Source organism: Canis lupus, chromosome 7, assembly GCF_003254725.2.
Source record: "Canis lupus dingo isolate Sandy chromosome 7, ASM325472v2, whole genome shotgun sequence".
NCBI lineage: Eukaryota > Metazoa > Chordata > Mammalia > Carnivora > Canidae > Canis > Canis lupus.
In genome coordinates this window covers 40463936-40483111 of record NC_064249.1, presented here as the reverse complement: position 1 = coordinate 40483111, position 19176 = coordinate 40463936, and the positions used below count along the sequence as shown (strand labels likewise).

The 19176-nt window shown below is 52.4% G+C and overlaps 1 protein-coding gene across 8 annotated transcripts; it reads right to left on the bottom strand.

Annotated features, from left to right (window-relative positions):
* Positions 1–4349: 4349 nt before the first annotated feature.
* Positions 4350–17308, bottom strand: LOC112648859 (uncharacterized). 8 transcript variants are annotated; one of them, XM_049112506.1, is made up of 9 exons: positions 17190–17302; positions 15489–15569; positions 13206–13407; positions 9985–10284; positions 8140–8250; positions 7670–7815; positions 7400–7447; positions 5464–5574; positions 4350–5272 (listed from the first exon to the last, which is right to left on the bottom strand). In XM_049112506.1, exons 3-9 carry the CDS (start codon positions 13294–13296, stop codon positions 5246–5248), a joined length of 834 nt encoding a protein of 277 aa, XP_048968463.1. In that variant the 5' UTR covers positions 13297–13407; positions 15489–15569; positions 17190–17302; the 3' UTR covers positions 4350–5245. The 8 variants fall into 8 exon arrangements, 7 of the variants coding, with proteins under 7 accessions (XP_048968463.1, XP_025286535.3, XP_048968464.1 ...); XM_025430750.3 differs by lacking the exon at positions 15489–15569 and having other exon boundaries at positions 13045–13407; positions 17190–17308; XR_004817422.2 differs by lacking the exon at positions 15489–15569 and having other exon boundaries at positions 5230–5272; positions 5464–5605; positions 13045–13407; positions 17190–17308.
* Positions 17309–19176: the final 1868 nt, after the last annotated feature.

Sequence of the window (19176 nt, the reverse complement as noted above, 5' to 3'; positions counted from 1 at the left end):
GGTTCTGGGCAAGGGGAGGAGATGCCTGCATTTACATGGTTTATGAACATCTTGAACAAAAAGTCTCAACCCTAATCTCATTGCACACGTGCGACTTACTTTCCAACTACGCTTCACACTCTGTCATTCAGCAAAAAGAAACAAGCCAGGGAACCAACTCTGCAACCGCTCCCTATGGCTTCGCCTGCGGACACACTGCTCCTTCCCAGGGCTCTAACACCGCCCTTGCTGCTCCCTGGTAATTTCTAAGCCGGGAGATCAACCGCCCTGGATTTGGATCGGCACTTAGCGGTGAGCGGTGCCCGGCCTCAGTGTTGGGCCCCTCCTGGCCTCCCCTTCGCTGGGACAGGCCTCTGTGGGTTTCCAGCCTCACATGGCCATACAGCCCTTTGGAGGTGAGAGCCGGTGGGCAGCAGGAGCAGGGGCTTCTCCCTCTCTCCCCTCTCTCCTTCCTCCTGTTGGGGTGGAAGTCATTCTCTGAAACCCCCAGTGAGCTTCTCTTAGTATTTCTGGCCAGGAGGGGTGTCACACGCCCACCTTGGAGTCAAGCTGCCTGTCTCTCCTTGACCGTGACCACTGAGCCGCTGCACCAGGAAGGCTCTGTTAGTGACAACGGTGGCTCTGGAGGAGGAGACGGCGGTGTCAAGGTCATGCCTTCTCTCTTTTCTGGGACCAAGTTTCTGTTTCATCTCCACTTCAAACCCCTATTGCTCTTTCTCTTAAGTGCTTTTCTCTCAACCGACTTCAACGTCACCATATGCTTCCCTGTCTCGCGGATTCTGGTCTTCGCATTCTTTTTTTTTTTTTTTTAAATTTAATTTTATTTATGATAAGCACACAGTGAGAGAGAGAGAGAGGCAGAGACACAGACAGAGGGAGAAGCAGGCTCCATACACCGGGAGCCCGACGTGGGATTCCATCCCGGGTCTCCAGGATCGCGCCCTGGGCCAAAGGCAGGCGCCAAACCGCTGCGCCACCCAGGGATCCCTGGTCTTCGCATTCTTAAAGTCTGCCAGAGAATCACTTTTCTCCCCAGTTATTTTTTTAGCACCCCCCTCCCCATCACATTCTGATGACCTAGTTCATCCTTTATCTCTACTCATTTAATCTTTTGCACACGGTTGTGTCTGTATTTGGGAAGACCCCTGTATGTGTGTTGGTCTCCTGTTAGATTATTTCCTTTTTTTTTTTGCTTTCCTGTCTTTGGGGAACTTTCTGTTTGCTTTGCTTAGCACACATGTGTGTTTGGGATTCCTTGTGATGTTGCCTTCTAGACACGGAGCTCTTAGTGTGGAGAACCAGATAGGATGGTCTGTGGTTTGTGTTTAGCTCACTGCTGCCCGGTAGGGTAGGAGGGGAGCCTGTGCTGGCCAGCAGCAGTTAGAGAACCTGGTGCTTCAGCTCTCCAGAAAGCCACAGAGAAGCAGTCTCCACTGAGCAGGGCATTCCCGCCCCTGAGGTCCCAGGAGGAGGGCTCCTTGGGCTTCTGATCCTTCTCCCTCCTCCCTATCAGCCTGGGCCACTCACGTGGCATGATGGGCTTTCCCTTCCCCTACCCCTTGGTCTGTCGTCCTGCTGCCTTACCTGTCTGGGTCTGTTGTTCTTAGGAGGATATATCTCAAACTGGTTTGTTTTGTAGTGTCAGGGGCTCAAAAGTGCTGTTAGAACATTTGTATTTCATGCTTTCACTCAGATAATAATCTGCACATGAATATGTGCATATTCTGGATCCTGCAGGCAGCTACCTTACAACAAAGGTGTGCTCTCAGGGCCCAGTTTGCTTTAATGTGAAGGTCCCACTGGAGGACCAGATGAGGATGTAGAGTGTGGTCCTGAAGGGAACTGGCTGGTTCACTTAGACAGGTGAGTGGGGGCAGGGCGGGGGGGCAATGATTGTGATGCCAGTGCTCTCTGAGCACCTTGAGGGTGTTAACAAGTGACTCTTGCCCCAAGTCTATGCGGAAAGGCCTATGATGACTCCACTTTTATGCATGAGAAGACTGAGGCACACCGAAGCCAAGTGCCTACTTAAGAGTAGACAGCCAGGAAGTGCATGAGGGCTTCACACAGGCAGCTCGGCCCCAAACCACGTCTTCCCCATTAAGTTATAAGGTTTACATCAACTGCCCAAAGCTTACTTCATCTTTAACTTACTGGTTCAAACCAGTTTGCTAAAAGACAATTGACAGAAGAACCCATCTCTTAAATTGAGCAAATCACTCGACAAGCTAGTCGCTGAATTTGCTAAACTTACAAAATATCTATTTCCAGGATCCCTGGGTGGCGCAGTGGTTTGGCTCCTGCCTTTGGCCCCGGGCGTGATCCTGGAGACCCGGGATCGAATCCCACGTCGGGCTCCTGGTGCATGGAGCCTGCTTCTCCCTCTGCCTATGTCTCTGCCTCTCTCTCTCTCTCTGTGTGACTATCATAAATAAATAAAAATAAAAAAAAATCTATTTCCATCAATTACTGATAAAGTCTATGACAATTTGAACCAATGGATTAACAGAGGCAGTGAGAACTTCGAGGGCCAGACTCCAGGGCTCTGGCCCTCAGTGTCCTCCTGTTATCCCCGGAATCCCCCAGTTCAAGGAACATCAATCCAGGCCGTCTTGAGCACCCCACAGGAAGCCAGGTAAGGAAATATCCACCTTTGCCTAGGCTGTTGTTAGGGAGAAATAATGCAAACATGTCAATTAGAACTACAGAAATCTTCGAAAGCTGTTCAAACTGTTCTATCCACTACAAATTGCGTTAAGCTTCATACATAGCTAAAAGATATGGTTTCTGGTCAAAAGATAGATTTGATCATTTTGGCAACTTGATCATTTACTGAATAGGCACCTGAAGAATTGACCCACTTCTGCCCCCCACACCTCTCAAAAAGGTGTGTCAAGTTCAAAAGTTCCTGCTCTGTGGCCATCAGGGGCAGCCCATCGGATGGGGTTTGCTCATCTGATGTGCCAGTGGACCGATGGGAATCTATCTTTGTGGCACCATCTTACAAACATTCATTAGCAGGAATATAATAAATACCCACCATGGCAACAAATACCCAGTGAAGAAATTTTTATTCTATGATTCCAGCAGTAAGTAGATAGGTGTGTATGGAGTGGGGATTTTAACAATGCTGTGGTGCTAATTTTTTTTAAGTTAAGTGAAACAATTTTACAGATCTACCGATTGTCACCTGGCAGAGTTATGGTTAAGGATGGTAAACAAAGACTTTAATCAAGTGTTATAGCTGATATATAGCAAATGTATATGAACTAGCATTGTTTGCATTAAGGCTTTAAAAATTAAATATAGGGGGTCCCTGGGTGGCTCAGAGGTTTAGCGCCTGCCTTTGGCCCAGGGCGCCATCCTGGAGTCCCAGGATCGAGTCCCGCGTCGGGCTCCCAGCATGGAGCCTGTTTCTCCCTCTGCCTGTGTCTCTGCCTCTCACTCTCTCTATGTCTATCATGAATAAATAAATAAAATCTTTAAAAAAAATTAAATATAGAAAGAGCGGTGAAGCTACAGTGTTTTCCTATCATCCCGACATTAATGATTTCATTTTAGCGAAACAAAAACACACATTGCCTTATGTTTTTTTTTTTCAAGATTTTATTTATTCATTCATAAGAGACATAGAGAGAGAAAGAGAGAGACAGAGACAGAGGCAGAGGCAGAGGGAGAAGCAGGCTCCATGCGGGGACTCGATGCTGGGGCCTCCAGGATCCTACCCCGGGGTGAAGGCAACGCTAAACCGCTGAGCCACCCAGGGCTGCCCCCCATTGCCTTATGTTAAAGTTGCGGTTTGAATACTAGTTTGAATAACTATTGCTTGTTGTTTTGTTGCTTTCTTTTTATCTACTTTATATATATTTAATTTATAGTACAAAAGCAATAAGCACAAGACATTTTTACATGGTTGCAGGTTTCTATATCTTTAAGAATTTACAATAAAATAATTTAAATGAACACTGGGTGATGGGAATTCTTTTTTTTTATTTTTAAACAGATTTTATTTATTTATTTGAGAGAGAGAGAGAGCATGAGCAGGGGGAGGGGCAGAGGGAGAAGGAGAAGCAGACTCTCCACTGAGCAGGGAGCCTGATGCAGGGCTCCATCCCAAGACCCTGAAATTGTGACCTGAACAGAAAGCAGACACTCAGCCAGCCAACTGAGCTAGCCAGCTGCTCTGGGAATTCCTTTTTTCTTTTCTTTTCTTTTTTTTTTTAAATAAGGAATGTTTTTTTTTTTTAGATTAGAAAGCAAATTTTTATTGAATTATTACAAGAAGTGGAGATAAAAGGAATCTTTAGTAAGCATAATTCAAATACCAAACAAAGTAAAGCATTAAAAAGTACAGGAGAATTTTTTTTATGAATGATGCAAAATCCCAAATAAAAATATTATCAAACAGTAGCACATTAAGAGAATAATACATCAACTGGGATTTATTCCAATACCACAAGAATAATTCAATAGGAGGAAATCTACTAATAACAAGGATGCCCTCGGAGCACTTACAATAAATTAGGAACAAAACAAGGATGTGCTTCAGAATCACTCCTCTTAAACATGGTCTGGGAGGTATTTGCCTGTTGTCCTGAGACAAGAGGAGAGTAATGAAGCATAAAAATTGGAAAGAAGGAAGAAAAAATTATAATTATTTGTCGATAATATGGTTCTTTGCCCAGAAATTCAAAGGGATCAAATGAAAAACTGTTTCAAGCAGTAGAGAAACAGCGATGTGACAATATGTGTTTAATATGTGTTATTTTAACAACTAATTAGAAGATACAACAGGAACAGGATCCTATTTGCAACAAAACTGATGAAATATAATTTCAAGGAGACATGCCTTTGACTTTCTTGCAATTTACATATATTAAGTAATAAAAAAAGGGTTGAGAAATTGCTTGAACTTTGAAGAGACCTTGGGATAGTGCGTTTCTGGTGTTTACAGTAAGCCTGCAGGTGATGGAGCTCAGAAGCTGTTTCCTTCCTCTGGCAGAGCTGAAGCTGACCCTGGACTTGACCTTCCCAGGGCCATCCCTCCTCTGTTCATGGGGGTGGGCTGGGCAGTGACATCTGGCGGTCCTCCATCCAAGGCCCGCCCAATTCCAGGAAAACATCTCTGTTCCCAGAAATGCCTCCACAGGTCTTGCCTGACTATGGGTGTTCCCTCACTGGAATAAGTGGGTCAAGGTCGGAAATCCAACTGCCCGCCCAAGGACCAGTCTCTCGTGCTGGACGCTCAGGCAGCATGGTCAATGTTCACGACCTGTGAAGTGAGAAGAACTTTGTGAGGAGCCCAGGGACATGTGGTGCTGCTCTACTGTCTTGGGGGGTACAGCAGGAAGACCTGGGGGCTTGTCCTTGCTCCACCTAAGGAGGGATTTGGGGGGCCTTAGGTGGAGTGTAGGGTGGGGCAGATCTTGCCAAGGTCCCTCATGCTCTGACATCTCCGTTGACCTTGGTGTCTTCCTGGGGCTCTCGGCTCAGCCGGACCTTCTCGTAGATAGTATAGACTGTTGGGGTGCACTCAGAGCTGAGGGGATGGCCGCCACTCCTCTCCATGTCATTCTGTGACTCAAGCAGAGGTGCTTGTGGTCAGCTTCAAAGAATCAAGCACAGAGGTCACTCAAGCTATTACTCTTCAGGTACTTCCTGTCTCAACTGTGGTAACCCCAAAACATAGCTCAGCGCAGACCTTCCTCTTGAACATGGCAGTCTCTGTCCTTTCCCCTGGGTGCTACCCCTCTCCTCCCCCTCCCCCCAGGCCCCCACCTTACTCCCTTGGTGTCTCCCTTCCCCTAGCTGACGTCACACCCCCACCCCTTCCTGCCATATTTTCCCCTGAGCACGTATCACCACCTTACGCTTCACATTTTGCTCATTTATTTTATTTGCTATTCTCCCCTCACCCTACCTAGAATGTATATTCTCAGAGGCCAAGGATTTTTTGTTGTTTTGTTGGCCTCTGTGTCCCAGATCAGAACAGTGCTGGGATAGAGTAGACACTCATTAAATGTTAGTTGGACAAATCCGTAACCCACCTTGGCCACTCTCATTGCGAGAGTGCTTTGAAAGACCACAAAGTGGCAGATCAAGGTATTATTCCTGTAATCTGCATTTTGTAAAAGAAGAAACTGAACCCCAGGCACTAGTTTTGTCAGGTCAAAGGCGAAGTCGGCATGAGAGCCTCACACCCACTTCTCCCAACTCCGCTCCTCACGCCACCCCCATCTCTCTTCTGTGCTTGTCTCCCTGTGTCCTGGGAGGGAAATAATTGTCTTCATCAGGCTGGGAAGCTCCCCAGGGGCAGAGAGATGGAGGGGGCAGGGCTGAAGGTCTGGGTGAGAGGTCACCTGAAGCCCCATATTGTTCCCTCCTGTGCTCCTCCCGTGTGGGTATTGGGATTAGGGTCTACTTCCTGAGCTCCCTGTGGCATGGGTCAGATGGGAACATAACTCAGAGGGGCTGAGATGGAAAGTCACAGAGTGACAGGTGCTGAGACAGTTGGGGGACCGTGCACAGCGCACTCACCTGGGAGCAAGGAGAGCCGGCTCTACCTGGTGCCACCATGATTTCCCTCCTGCCCTCCTTAGCATTCCTTCTGGATCCCACTTTCCCCTACCATAAACTGCTGGGATCTGTCCAGGGGATTTCTAAGGTCCTGGTGGTCTGTGGGTCAATGATGCAGACCTGTCTCCCTTTGGCAAAGTCAAAGGATGGGAGAGGAGATGACCCAGCCACGGCTGTCCTGGGAGTCCAGACAGTGGCTCTATTGGCTTTCCCTCTGCTCGATTTTAGTCCAGTGGTTCCCAAAAGCTGGAGCCATCACTTGGGAATGTGTTAGAAACTCAAGGTCCCAGGTCTGCCCTAGAGCTGCTGAAACAAGCTCAAGGGGGTGGGGTGGGGGGCAGGAAGCAATCCCCCCAGGTATTTCTGATGTGAGCTCTGTCTGAGAACTGGTGCGTGGCCCCTGCTCCTCCAGCTACTACTGTCTCCAGGCCTTCCCCTCGATGAATCATGCTATCTGTGACCATTTCCAACTGAGGGCCAGTAGCACTGAGATGTCCTTCAAGGACCTAAAAAGGAAGCCTTAATACAGAATCTGAGGCAGGTCAGGGGTGGGTGCTGTGGGGAGGTGGGGGACGGGCTTCACTGATGCTCTCTGGGACCTTGGGTCTGCCTGGTCCCCAGGCCCTGCCAGAGTCCCCCATTCCTACTTGCCTTGGGTCTTCCATGGATGACAGTTGCACCTGACAGCCAGTCCCTTACATTCCTGCCTCCCCCTAGGGCTTGAGTTTGAGTTTGTGGGTGGTGGTGAATCCCTCCAGGGCAGCCTGGGCTCTCTCCTGCTCCTTCCCCTGCCAAGTCATATGCCCTGGGGTCAGTCACTCACCTCACTGAGCCTGTCTCCTTCCTTCTCCTGCTCCACCATCCTTCCTCCCTGGGTGGTGGTGAGGACTTGATGAGATTGTGTACGTATGAGTGAGGAATCATCCTTGTCACTGGCTTCCACCCTTTACTCTCAGTTCCAGACACAACACCCATATTGTCCAAAGCAAGGGTTGGACCAGAGCCCGATGAGAAGCAGAGTGCCCTGGACTGGCTGGCACTCACACCCATGGAGCACAAGTTGGCTGACGTGCTTTGATTCCTTTGGACCCACCTTGTGGTGTCTCAGGAGGCTCATCTCCACGTCGGGATGGCAGTGGCTGTTGGCCCCACCAGTCTGCAGGCCAGCAGGTTCCTCTGTGGGAAGGGCCTGGGGAACACCGGCTGAGCCTGGCTCTGTGGGCAGCAGAGTGGGCCGGCCTGCACACAGCACATGCACAGCGAGAGCACATGGGATTGAGATGACCGCTCATCAGCCCCAGAGTAGGGCAGCCATTGCTCCATGGGCTGAAAGGTCAGGTCCCAGGCCTCTGCCCCCCCTTGCCTCCACCATCTTTCTGGGCATGCACACAGTCCTTACCCTCGGTACTGCTGGGTCCCAGCCTTGGTTCAGCACCCGGATAGTTCACAGGAGAGGTCAATAAGCCCCATCTACCAGCCTGGCCCCCTCCCAGGGAGCAGGGAGGCCCTCCAACCACTGCCCTCCCCCACTGCCCTCCCCCTCAGGCTCTCCCTATCACCTACCCCTCCTGGACTGCATCTTCTTCCTCATGCAGACGTACACTCCACCAGCCAGGCTCATCATTAGAAGCGTGGGCAGGACACCTCTCCAAAGCCATTTGTGGTCAGGAGAACCTGCCATCAAAGGCTGGTGTCAAGGGGCACCTGGGTGGTTTAGTGGTTGAGCATCTGCCTTTGGCTCAGGTCATGATCCCAGGGGCCTGGGATCGAGTTCACATCGGGCTCCCCGCAGGGAGTCTCCTTCTCCCTCTGCCTATGTCTCTGCCTCTCTCTCTGTGTCTCTCATGAATAAATAAATAAAATCTTAAAAAATAAAAATAAAAAGGCTGGTGTCAAATGTGCCCCTATCAGGCCTGTTGGGCATGTGAGGGAGAAGGGGGGACCCCCTGGCTCTGAGCCTGTGTCCCACATGCATATCCTTGCTGCAGCCCTGGCAAGTTCCTGCACGCTACCAGGTCACCCCACTGGTCCTTCTGCCAGGCTTTCTGTGCCGCTTCTTCCCAGAGACCTCAGAGGTTCCCAGCAGCCATATGTGCCCCTCATCCCCACAGCCTGCCCCTGTCCTCCCCTGGCAGACTCCCGGGAGAGAACCAGTCTAGGAAGGGGAGAGGATGCAAGGCTCTGGGGCTGCCAGCGCATGTTCTGCTCACGGTTTGGGATGTCTTTCCCACACTGCCACAAGAAAACTGCTCATACTGGAGAGCCCAGCTCAGGTGTTCCCTTCTCTGCGATGCTTTCCCAAGTCCTGCAGCAAGTACTCAGTTTTCTGCCTTTTGTATTTGAACCATATAGTTTGTATTTGCCTCAAATTCAGCAGCTGTCATGCAGCTTCATGTTTATACACGTACTCCTCCTTGTCCACGAACTATTACCTGATGTTTATTGACATGCTGTGTGTCACATACTGTACTGATAACTTAAACAACCCGAAGAAGTAGATATAATTAACACCCATCTCAAACAAAGGCTCCAGAAATTCAGTAACTTGTCCAAGTTACACAGCCAGGATGTGGTGATGCCTCCACTGCCCTGCAAGTTCCTTTAGTGCAGGCTCATGCGGACTGAGGCTTCCCTCCACCTAGTACATAGTGCCTCTTGGCCTGGTGTGAGGATCCATGCTAGGGGGCTGAGTAAGGACAGGGCAAGGAGGAGCTTGCACAGAGGTGGGGTGTCAGAGCTCAGTAGGACCCTGGTGGGACAGGGCAGCCACATTGATTATTAACCTCCTTCTTTAAGTACACTGTTCCTGTTCTGTGGTTCTTGGCATTTTAAGAAATCAGTCAGGGCTCCTCCCTTATCTATCATGTACTACTGTGTATACTCCCTTCCTATATGGCCAAGGGGACCCCTGAAGCAGACGTGGAAGTGTGGTAGCTGGCTGCGGTGACTGCAGGTGCTCACACTGCTCCGAGGAGCGTTGAACTGTGGTTTATGCACTCAGAGGTGGTAAGCACCCTCAGAAAGGTCATGTCTAAAATGAGTAAAAAACCAGCATTTATTAGCCTGAAAGGACCTTAGTATCCAGACCATCTGGATCTGGGGACTTGAGATCCCAGGGCTGGGGGCAGAAGCCCTCCAAGTCTTCCCATCCCCTGACTGCATCTTCTGACAGGGTCACCCTTCCTGAAGCTGAAAAGGGAGTGCCCATGGGCCAGTCCCACAGGCAGGTCCTGGGGACACAGCATCTCCAGGCACTGGTCCAGGTTCCACGAAGACCCTGTGGCCATGCACATGTCTCTGGGGTTCTCCACAGAGAGCCCCTCCCACGGCTGTTCTGTCCCACTGATTCCCTGAGCCCCCCTGGTCACGCCCCGCCCCTGCCAGCCCTTCCCAGCAGGTCCCACTCACCCCTGACCAGACAGATGCTCTGCAGGGGCAAGGTGGCATTCTTCTCCTCTACCGGGTTGCTGACCAAACAGGTGAGGTAGCCATTCACCTGGCTCAGGGGCAGGGTCAGGTTTACATTCCTGGAGCTGGGGGCTGGCCTCAGAGCCCCGCTCTGCTCCAGCTCCCTGGGGAGGCCCTCAGTCAGCCAGGTCACTGTCCAGTTCTCTGTAGATCCTGGGGTCTCACACTCCAGGCTGACCTGGCACCAGCCCGCTGGGTTGATTGGTGAATGAATCACAATCTGGGGGTGGGGGATGGGCTCTGGGGCAGAAGGAGACAAAAGAGAAAGCGAGGTTCAGCATTGGAGGACATGGCAGGAGACCCGCAGGTCCACCAAGTGACTCAGCGGTGGGAGGTTCCTGACTATGGCCCTGGGGAAGGTTCCTGACTACTGCCCAGGGGCTCTGACTCCCAGCCCAGGGCAGAGGGCTGAGGCCCTTCCATGCTCAGTTGTGTCAACAGAATTCAGTGATCATGATGAGTGTGATAGTTCTTTTTTAAACAGGTTTCTTGTATTTATGTATTGGAGGGAGAAGGGGAGAGAGAGCTAGGCAAGCAGGGAGAAGGCCGAAGGAGAGGATCTCAAGCAGACTATGCGCTGAGAGCAGAGACCGACGTGGGGCTCGATCTCATCACCTGAGATCATGACCTGAGCAGAAATCAAGAGTCGGAGGCTTAACCCACTGAGCCACCCAGGTGCCCCCCAAATTCTATGATAATATATATACATGGTGATTATACAGGTGATAAGAATTGTATCTATTCTCATATGTGCAATAAGCACCACATGAGAGGAGTTGGGGATACAGGGGAAAAACACGCTGAAGTTCTTGTTTTATTTAGAGAAAGAAGAAATACTGATTATCTTTAAATGTTGCAGTATAAATTTAAGATTCGTGTCCACTAGGATTAAAGTGCAAGGTGGTATAACTTCCAGCACACCAGAGACGATTAGATTGACGAGAACGCTATCCACCCGAGTAAGGGCAAGCCAAGGATGCTGACCAATGGTGAACAGAGGCCATGAAAGGTCAGGAGCAGGTCCACCGTGTAAGCCTGAACTGTGTCTGAGGGCAGGACGCCCCCCGATTACACACAGACCCCGCCTCGATCCTGCAGCCATGTGCTCGGCGCATCACCTAATGACACAGAGAGATTGAAGAGACAGAGACGGAAATCCGTCCACAAGGGCAGGTCAACAACATGCTGGCAGGTGTGACAGTGGTCACCGTGGACAGAATACAGATTCAGGTAGCTGACACGAAGCAGGCCACACGGAGAGAGTTTCTTCCTGTGGACCTAACAACAGCGCCTGGAGATGGAGAGATGTTAGAAAGTGAACCAGAAAATCCAACCAGACTCTGCTGGACACCCCGGGGTAAAGGACCAAATGCAAAACAAACAAACAAACAAACAAACAAACAAACAACAACAAAAAGCTACTTAATCCTTTAAAGTAGTTTCTAAAAATAGCTGAATTAACAGGTAATAATTTAAATATAAAATCAAATGGGGACTCCTGGATGACTCAGTGGTTGGGCGTCTGCCTTCAGCTCAGGGTGTGATCCTGGGTCCAGGATCGTGTCCCATGTTGCGCTCTTTGAAGGGAGCCTGCTTCTCCCTCTGCCTATGTCTCTGCCTCTCTCTCTGTGTCTCTCATGAAAAAAATAAAATCTAAAAACAAACAAACAAACAAACAAACAAACAAACAGAATGTCTATTACCAAGTGCTGGGGGCACACACAGACATATAGAAGCTTATGCTTTTAGGTATGAATTTTCTCAGCAGTTGGATTATATGAATGTTACACGCTCTTTTCAACAGATGAGGGAATGTGAATCAGGCTTGAAGAATCAAAACTCTGAGAAACTTGAGGAGCATTTCTGTAGGTCTCCTTTACACATTGCTGACATCTCCCTAGAGAAGAGACACCTGCTGAGTGCCTGCTGGGAGCTGTGGAAAGCCTCAGGCAGGTGCCACAGAGGGCAGGGCAGGCCACGGGGCTGCCAGGTGGAGAGGCCACCACATCCAAGTAATTCCAGTGAGAGGGGGAGAAAGATGGTCCAGGAAAGGACCGGAGACAAGAACATCTATCCACATGCAGGGAGGGGTGAGGGATGGGCAGCCCCCCAAGAGCCCCCAGTATCCATGAAGGAGGAAGAGAGGGCCAGCCAGGTGTGGTGAAGGGAAGCACAGGTGGAGGGGGGCACGGGGAGGGCAGTGATGGGTCTCCCCTCCTGGGGGTGGGGTACTCACTGGTCCTGGGGCTCCAGGGGCCAGGCCTGGGTCCCCTTGTGTCCTCCACTTGCTCTAGGACAGGCTCTGTCCCACAGTCCTCCTGGGGAAGTGGGTGCAGGGCAAGTGGTGGAAAGTGTTTTACCAATGTCGAGTTTTTTTTTTTTTTTTAAGGTTTTATTTATTTATTCATGAGAGAGAGAGAGAGAGGCAGAGACGCAGGCAGAGGGAGAAGCAGGCTCCATGCAGGGAGCCCGATGTGGGACTCGATCCCAGGACTCCAGGATCACACCCTGGGCTGAAGGCGGTGCTAAACCACTGAGCCACCTGGGCTGCCCCTAGTGTCGAGCTCTAACACTCAATCTCCCTCCTAGGGTTGTTCCTCACTGTTCTGATGTCCAGGTTTCCTTTTTTCTTTCTGCCCAGCTTTTGGGTCACTTCAGAATTTTTAATTAGTTTTTGACCAACCTGTTAAGAAGATTCTGACACAATTTTGTATTGCTAATAAACTATTTTGCAGTACTTTGCAATGGAAAATAGTGTTTTTTTTTTTAATCCTTTTGGATGGCTTCTTTCCCCTGCTCCATTTCATGTGCTGCCTATACTTTTCAAGACATTTTAGCTACTTTTCCCTAAGAGGAAATCTTTAAAATTTAGCCTTTATGGTTAAGGCATCAAAAGAGATGCAAATATTCCTAAGGAAGTTTTGATTTTATTAAACCTGTTTAGGCCAACATACTTTAAATCAAGTGATTATTGGAATTCCTGAGTGGGCTTCACCTTACCATATACACAGAGTCTAAAGACTTCCTTCTGGGATTTTCCTGTGTGGAATTTGACATTTGCTGTATACCATCCACTCATTTCCGTACTGAGATTCCTGATGCTCAAAACTGCCATCTCTGTCAGGGAGAGACTGCTCCTGAATTTTCCTTCAAGCTCATACCAGTCAGGACCAGAGTCATCAGGCTTCCAGGACACCAGGAACTGTTGTTTCTCGGGCTCAGATTGCCAACTCCACTCAACCTCTCGGACATTAGGGGACAAGGAGGAGATCAGGTGCAGCTGGACAGAGTCCCCAACGGTCCTTTCCAGGGTGTGGGAGGAGCTGGGGTCAGCCGCAGTCTGGAAGCTTGGTGAGGGAATAGCTAGGATGGGGAAGAAAGAAGTGGACAGGAGTGACGCTGCTGTAGCACCTGCTGTCCCATCACATCACTGGCATGCTTAAAGAGGAGGAGCCTCTCCTGTTTCAGAGCCGAGGAAGCAAAGCTACAGAAGTGCTTGCTCAGCACGGGCCTTGCCTAGGGCACACAGCGTTGGGTCAGGCACATGTGTGTCACCCTCCCAGCTCGGGCACACTCTTTCCCTGCACCTGATACCCAACGTGCTCTTTGCTTTAACCTGGGGAAACACCTGGCAATATGGAAGCTGATAAATTATGACCCAACTTTCCCTTTGGTTGTCTATGACACAAGAAAACCATTTCAGCATGTCTGCTATTGCCCTGTGTTCCTCAGCACATGGCAGCAGGGTCTCAGGCCCACCAGTCCTGTGACACTGTTCCTCCTTAGGTCACTCATGACTCTCTACCATTAGGCAACCCAGTGGTTACTGTCAGTGCTGGTCTCACGTACCAGTCAGGTGACATGTGACCATCGTCTTTTTCCTGCATGCTCCTTGTCTGGTACAGATCTGTACTCCGTTGGACCCTTAGCCTGCCTTGGGTAATCCATGCTGGGCCAGCTTGGCATGGCTGAGGGTGCTGGGGATACAGTGGTGACCGAGGACACAGTGGGGACCAGTGCCTGCTCTCACGGAGCTCCCATCCTAGTCAGGGAGCCAGGGCAGGGAAGCACCAACACCACATGATTTCAGATCCATAAAAACACAGAAAGGGACTGGCACAGATTCCTTACCTGTTGCTTGGCCAGTGAACTTACTTCTCACATTTGGGGAATTGTCTCCTCATGAGCCAGAGCCAACATCCCCCCAGAGAAGCTGGAAATGCCGGGTACCTACTGCCCGGCATCCTTTGCAGCTGAGATGACACAGGACCTGGGCTCTGGGGTCAGATGCCCCCACTCCAGACTTTCTACCTGGTGCTAGTGCCATGGGAGCCAGGGTCACAGGGTCAGTGCCGCTGACAATGACTGTCACCTGAGGCAGTGGTGGCAGCAGTCCTGCAGCCAGGCAGGTGTCCAGACTCAGTGATGCTGGGATGAGAGCTGTGATGTCTCTGTCAGGAGTCACAGACCTCCAGTGACTGGACCAGCTCTGGTGGTGCCACTTCCGGTGTGGATGGTGGAGGGGCAGGTGGTGGTCACCTGGAGCCATCTAGGGCCACCTGCACTCTACTAATATTACATTCAATCAGTTCATCTCTGTGCTGGTAACCAGGAACCAAAGTGACACTTGGGATAATGCGACACCATGCAGGTGGTTTGGTTAGAGGTGTGGGGTGTGGGTGTCATAAAGAAAGGCCTTTAAGAGTGGTGACAATTAAGGTGAGTCCCGGATGCTGACAGGACAGAATTAATTACTCCAGGCATAGGAAGAACGTGTGCTAAGGTCCCAATGCAGCAATGATCATGGTCGTCATGGGGACAGATGAAGAGCCAAGGCTGGAGCAGAATGAGCAGAGCCTATGTTTTAAATAGGCTCGCTACACAACGTGGGGCTGTAACTCACAAACCTGAGATCAAGAGTCAGATGCTCTACCCACTACAGCACCCAGAAGCCCTAAAAATTATTCTTTGAGAGAAAGAACAAGGGTAAATTTGTTCAATCAACTTCAATTCTTGATAAAAATGAGTTCATCATGAAAGCAGCACTGCGCAAATCTGCTTGACAACAAGATTTGTTCCCAGGAAAGAGTCTTGTATCTGTCAGTGTTGAAGGACAGCAAGGACATCCCTGGGACACCCACCTGGCCCCAGCTGCACCTCTGTCCTCTCCCAGCTCAGGGGACTCCCGGCAGCCTGGCTGTGGCGGCAGGAGAGGTGCCGTCCCCGTGGCTGAGGCAGGGACACTGGGCCCTCCTGGTCCGTCACGGCCAGCCCCCGGGATGGAGGGCAGCCCAGAGCACACATGTGGGGCTGCTGGAGGACAGGGGGCTCCCGGGGCCCTCCTCTCGCTGGCCCGCTCCCGGCTCTCTGACACTGGGGACAGATGCTGTGCCAGCACAACACGGGCAGCGCTCTGGGGACACGGGGGGAGAGCCTGGATGTACCTGCATCTCCCAGAGAGCCCCAGCAGGGCTCCCTGACGGCTCACCACAGGCTCCCTGACCCGGATCAGGAAACCCCAGCATCTGTGGGCAGAGGAGGAAGTAGACTCAGATGGGCAAGGAAACTGGGGTGACGGCAGCTGTTCCCGGCAGAGAAACACAAATGTCATCACGTTCCCAGAGGCTGGGGTGGAGCGGAGGGACAGTGACAGAGCACAGTTCACTCTTGCCAACAGCAGACACCAGTGGGGCGGGGGGACCAGACCTCGGCTCCTCCAGCCCTGCTGCACCTGAGCTCTGGAGGGTGCTTCCCACCTGCTTCCTTCCCGGCCTTCTGAGCACGTCCTTGTTCCCTGTCACCAGCCCACCTCCCCACCAGCGCGGCATCGTCCCCACTTTCATGCTGACCCACGTCTGTGGGAACCTGCCCTCTGGACGCTTCCATGGTCTCACGGCTGCAAGTGGAACAAAAGGAATGTCTGCGCAGGAACTTCTGCATGATGGGGTCTTCCCTGGGCTTCCAGCCCAGATGGGGAATGACCAGGGACACGGAGTCAACGTGGGAAATGGTCCCCAGTCTCTGGCACATCACAGGGACCGCCAGTAGCTCTTCGGCATGACACAGGTGATGGGGAGACATGAGAGTGCCTGTCCTACCCCTGTCACTGCACTCGGGATCTCAACATGAGAGACACAAGCATGTTCATCTCACAGGCAAGAAGGGTGACCAGAAATTTCAATTTGCATCTGTGTGTTTTCCTGTGAGGACGACTGTCTGTCGTGCTCCTGCCCCTGATCTGTCTCTTTTCTCTGCCCCCTGTGCTTGTGCCCTCTGCTCCTGTAGTGACGATGGAGGTGCCTCTTCTCTCACTGATGTGCAAGGGGACCTGAGCTTTTTTAAAAGTACCCACAGTGTTACCTCTGTGTGGAGGGCAGAGGGGTAGGGAGCACGGAGAGCCTGGGAACTTTGCTACCACAACAAAAATCTTCTGGCCAATATGGGGCAGAACCAGACCGAGTGACCCAGTGGGTCCGACCACAGACTCAGCCCCCAGTGGGCCAGTGGGGTGCCGTGGGGACAAGGGTGGGTCCAGGCCACATAGTTGGAGCCTGGTTCACATGAGGCTGCCTGCAGGGCACCCCCTACCCCCACAAGAGCCTGGAAATGGCTTGTAACCCAGGAAAAGGTCACAGGCAGTTAAGAAGGGAACTTCCCTTTCCCTGCCCCACCCCACATTTGCAGAAGATGACAGCTCAGCTGTCCCTGATGCCAGGGCAACAGGAGGCTGTCCTGGTCCGTCACTCACACGCGTGCCCTCAGCCTGGGAGCTGGGACACAAGCAGGCTGGGGACGTGGGTGGGGGGGAGTGCACACAGGGCCTGAGTGTGTAGACACAGCCCCGAGGATAGAACAGGATTCTGGACAGTGAGACTGATGATCTAAGATGCTCCCCGCCCCTCCAGAGGAGGCCAAATAACTGCTGTCCTAACAGAGGGTTGACAGTGGATTCCCCAGCCTGGGGAATCTGAGGGCATCTCCAAAAGGCTCTAGTCCCCCTCTTCTCCCTCAACACTTCCAGGCCCTGGAGAAATCAGGATGTTGGCAGCAGCAAGCCTCCCCTGCTCACCCTCCTCCCCCACCCCTGCCTCTTGGCCCCGCAGCCCACACCCTCCCCAGAGCTGCCTCTCTGAACTGTCACTTACCCAGGAGCAGGGGGATCATGAGCATTAGAGCCTGGGAAGGGAAACAGCGGCCCCACAGGGACTCCATAACTGTAGAAAGCAGAGAACACCCTCTTCTCCCTTTTGCCCCGCCCTGCCTCCTAGCCCTCCTTCCGCCCCTGCCCATAAGAGCTTGGTCCCTCCCTCTCTCCGCCCCAAAGCTCAGGCTTTATATCCCCTTTTATTCTCAGCCCACTCTGGTCTTGTCAGCAACAGGCACACAATTTGAAAACTAAGGGGGTTTCTGATGAGATTAATCCATGTAAATTAGATAAAATTTAGAAAGCATAGAAAAGTATACAGAAGAATAAGATCATACCTAATAATGCATATCCAGGAAAGGTTTCCCCGGGCACTGCAGTCACACCCTGCCGAAGACAGGGATTGACAAGCACACACCCGGGCACAGAGGGACGAGGGATGACCCAGGCTGTCCCCGCTTGTAGCCTCACCTGGTCCCTGCTGTCTCCAGACCCCTGCTGGCTCAGCTCTGCAGAGTGGATGCCACCCATTGGGTCCCTATGCTCCTCCTGGGACCCTGCACCTGGGTCATACACAGGGTGCTGGAGTCTGAGCCCTGGAAACCTGTACCCTCCCCTCCATGACCCCAAGGCCGTGGCCGCCCCCACCAGCCTCCTGCAGGGACATCCCCTGAGCAGTAAAGGCAGGAGGAAGGGAGCCCAGGGTCCAGGGGAGGGAGGTGTGTGGGCCCGGGGAGGAGAAGTGCAACCTGCCTCTCCCAGGCTCCAGGCTCTTCTTCACTCGTGTCCTCCAGAGGAACAGTCCAGCTCCCAGGATCAGCAGCAGGACCACAACAACCCGCAGGATGGTGGGTAGTTGGGAGGCATCAGCCTGTCCCTGTGGATCTGCTTCCCTTGCACAGAGAGATGGAGAAGGTTAAGGACAGAGAGGACAGATACCCATTGCCCAGCACGTGGACATGTGCTGAAGGCACCTGCTCAGAAGCTGAGGAGGGAGCAGCATGGCAGGTGCTTTCACTCAACGCTTCCCGAGCTCCTGCTTGAAGCCCGGGTGCTGAGAGGAACAGGACGTGGTGCCCACCCCTGAGGACACCTCTGTGGGAGGAGGGTGAGAACGTGCCAGAAGGAGCCAGCCAGAGCCATTCCAGGGCACAGGAGCTCCCAGCCTGTACACACGTGGTCAGGGAGGGCCTCCTGGAGGAGGTGATGAGAAACCTCATCCTGAGGGAGAAGTGCAGGGAGCAGACAGGCAGGGTGGGTGCCGCCTTCCAGGAAGGAGGGCCATGAACAGGGAGGGGGGCACCTGCCAGCCCTGGAGCTCCAGCACCCACTGGGGCAGGTGGGAGGGGGACCAAGAGGGAGGAGCCAGGTAGGAGGATGCGAGGGAGGCAGGGGCCTCTTTCCAGAGGGTCCACTGTGTCCCTGAGCGATTAGTTTCCCTGGGATCGGGGATACTGAGGCAATGGGCCCCCAGCAGCTGGTGGAGGAGGTGGGAGGGCCGAGGGGGCACACGGGGCACCGGGTCTCTCATTCACTCGGGGAAACACAGACTGTGAGCAAACAGCCCGGGGCCAAGCTGGGACAGGAATTCAAGGAGAAGCAGACGTGGCCGCTGCCGTCCAGGGCTTGGGGCTGCAGAGGAGGCTCATCCTGGTCCAGAGCCTCACTCTCAGTGTGGGGGCCCCTGGCGGCTCCTGAGAGGACGCAGGTGTGAGGGCAGGATGGCAGCAGCTCCTGCGGGGCCTGAGCCCCTGAGGCCCAGACCCCGGGGTCAAACTCTCTTCATGCTCGACCTGCCCCCAGCGGCGGCCTCGGGGAATGCTCGGGTGTCAGGGCCCAGAGCCAGCTGGAGCCAAGGGGTCCCTGGATGGGAGTAGGGGGAGTGAGGATCCTGACCTGGAAGGGCTGAGGGCAGAGGGAGGAGCCTGACCAGAGGCTGGGGGCTGAGGACAGCAGGACACATCCGGGACCCAGGCCAGCAGGTGGGG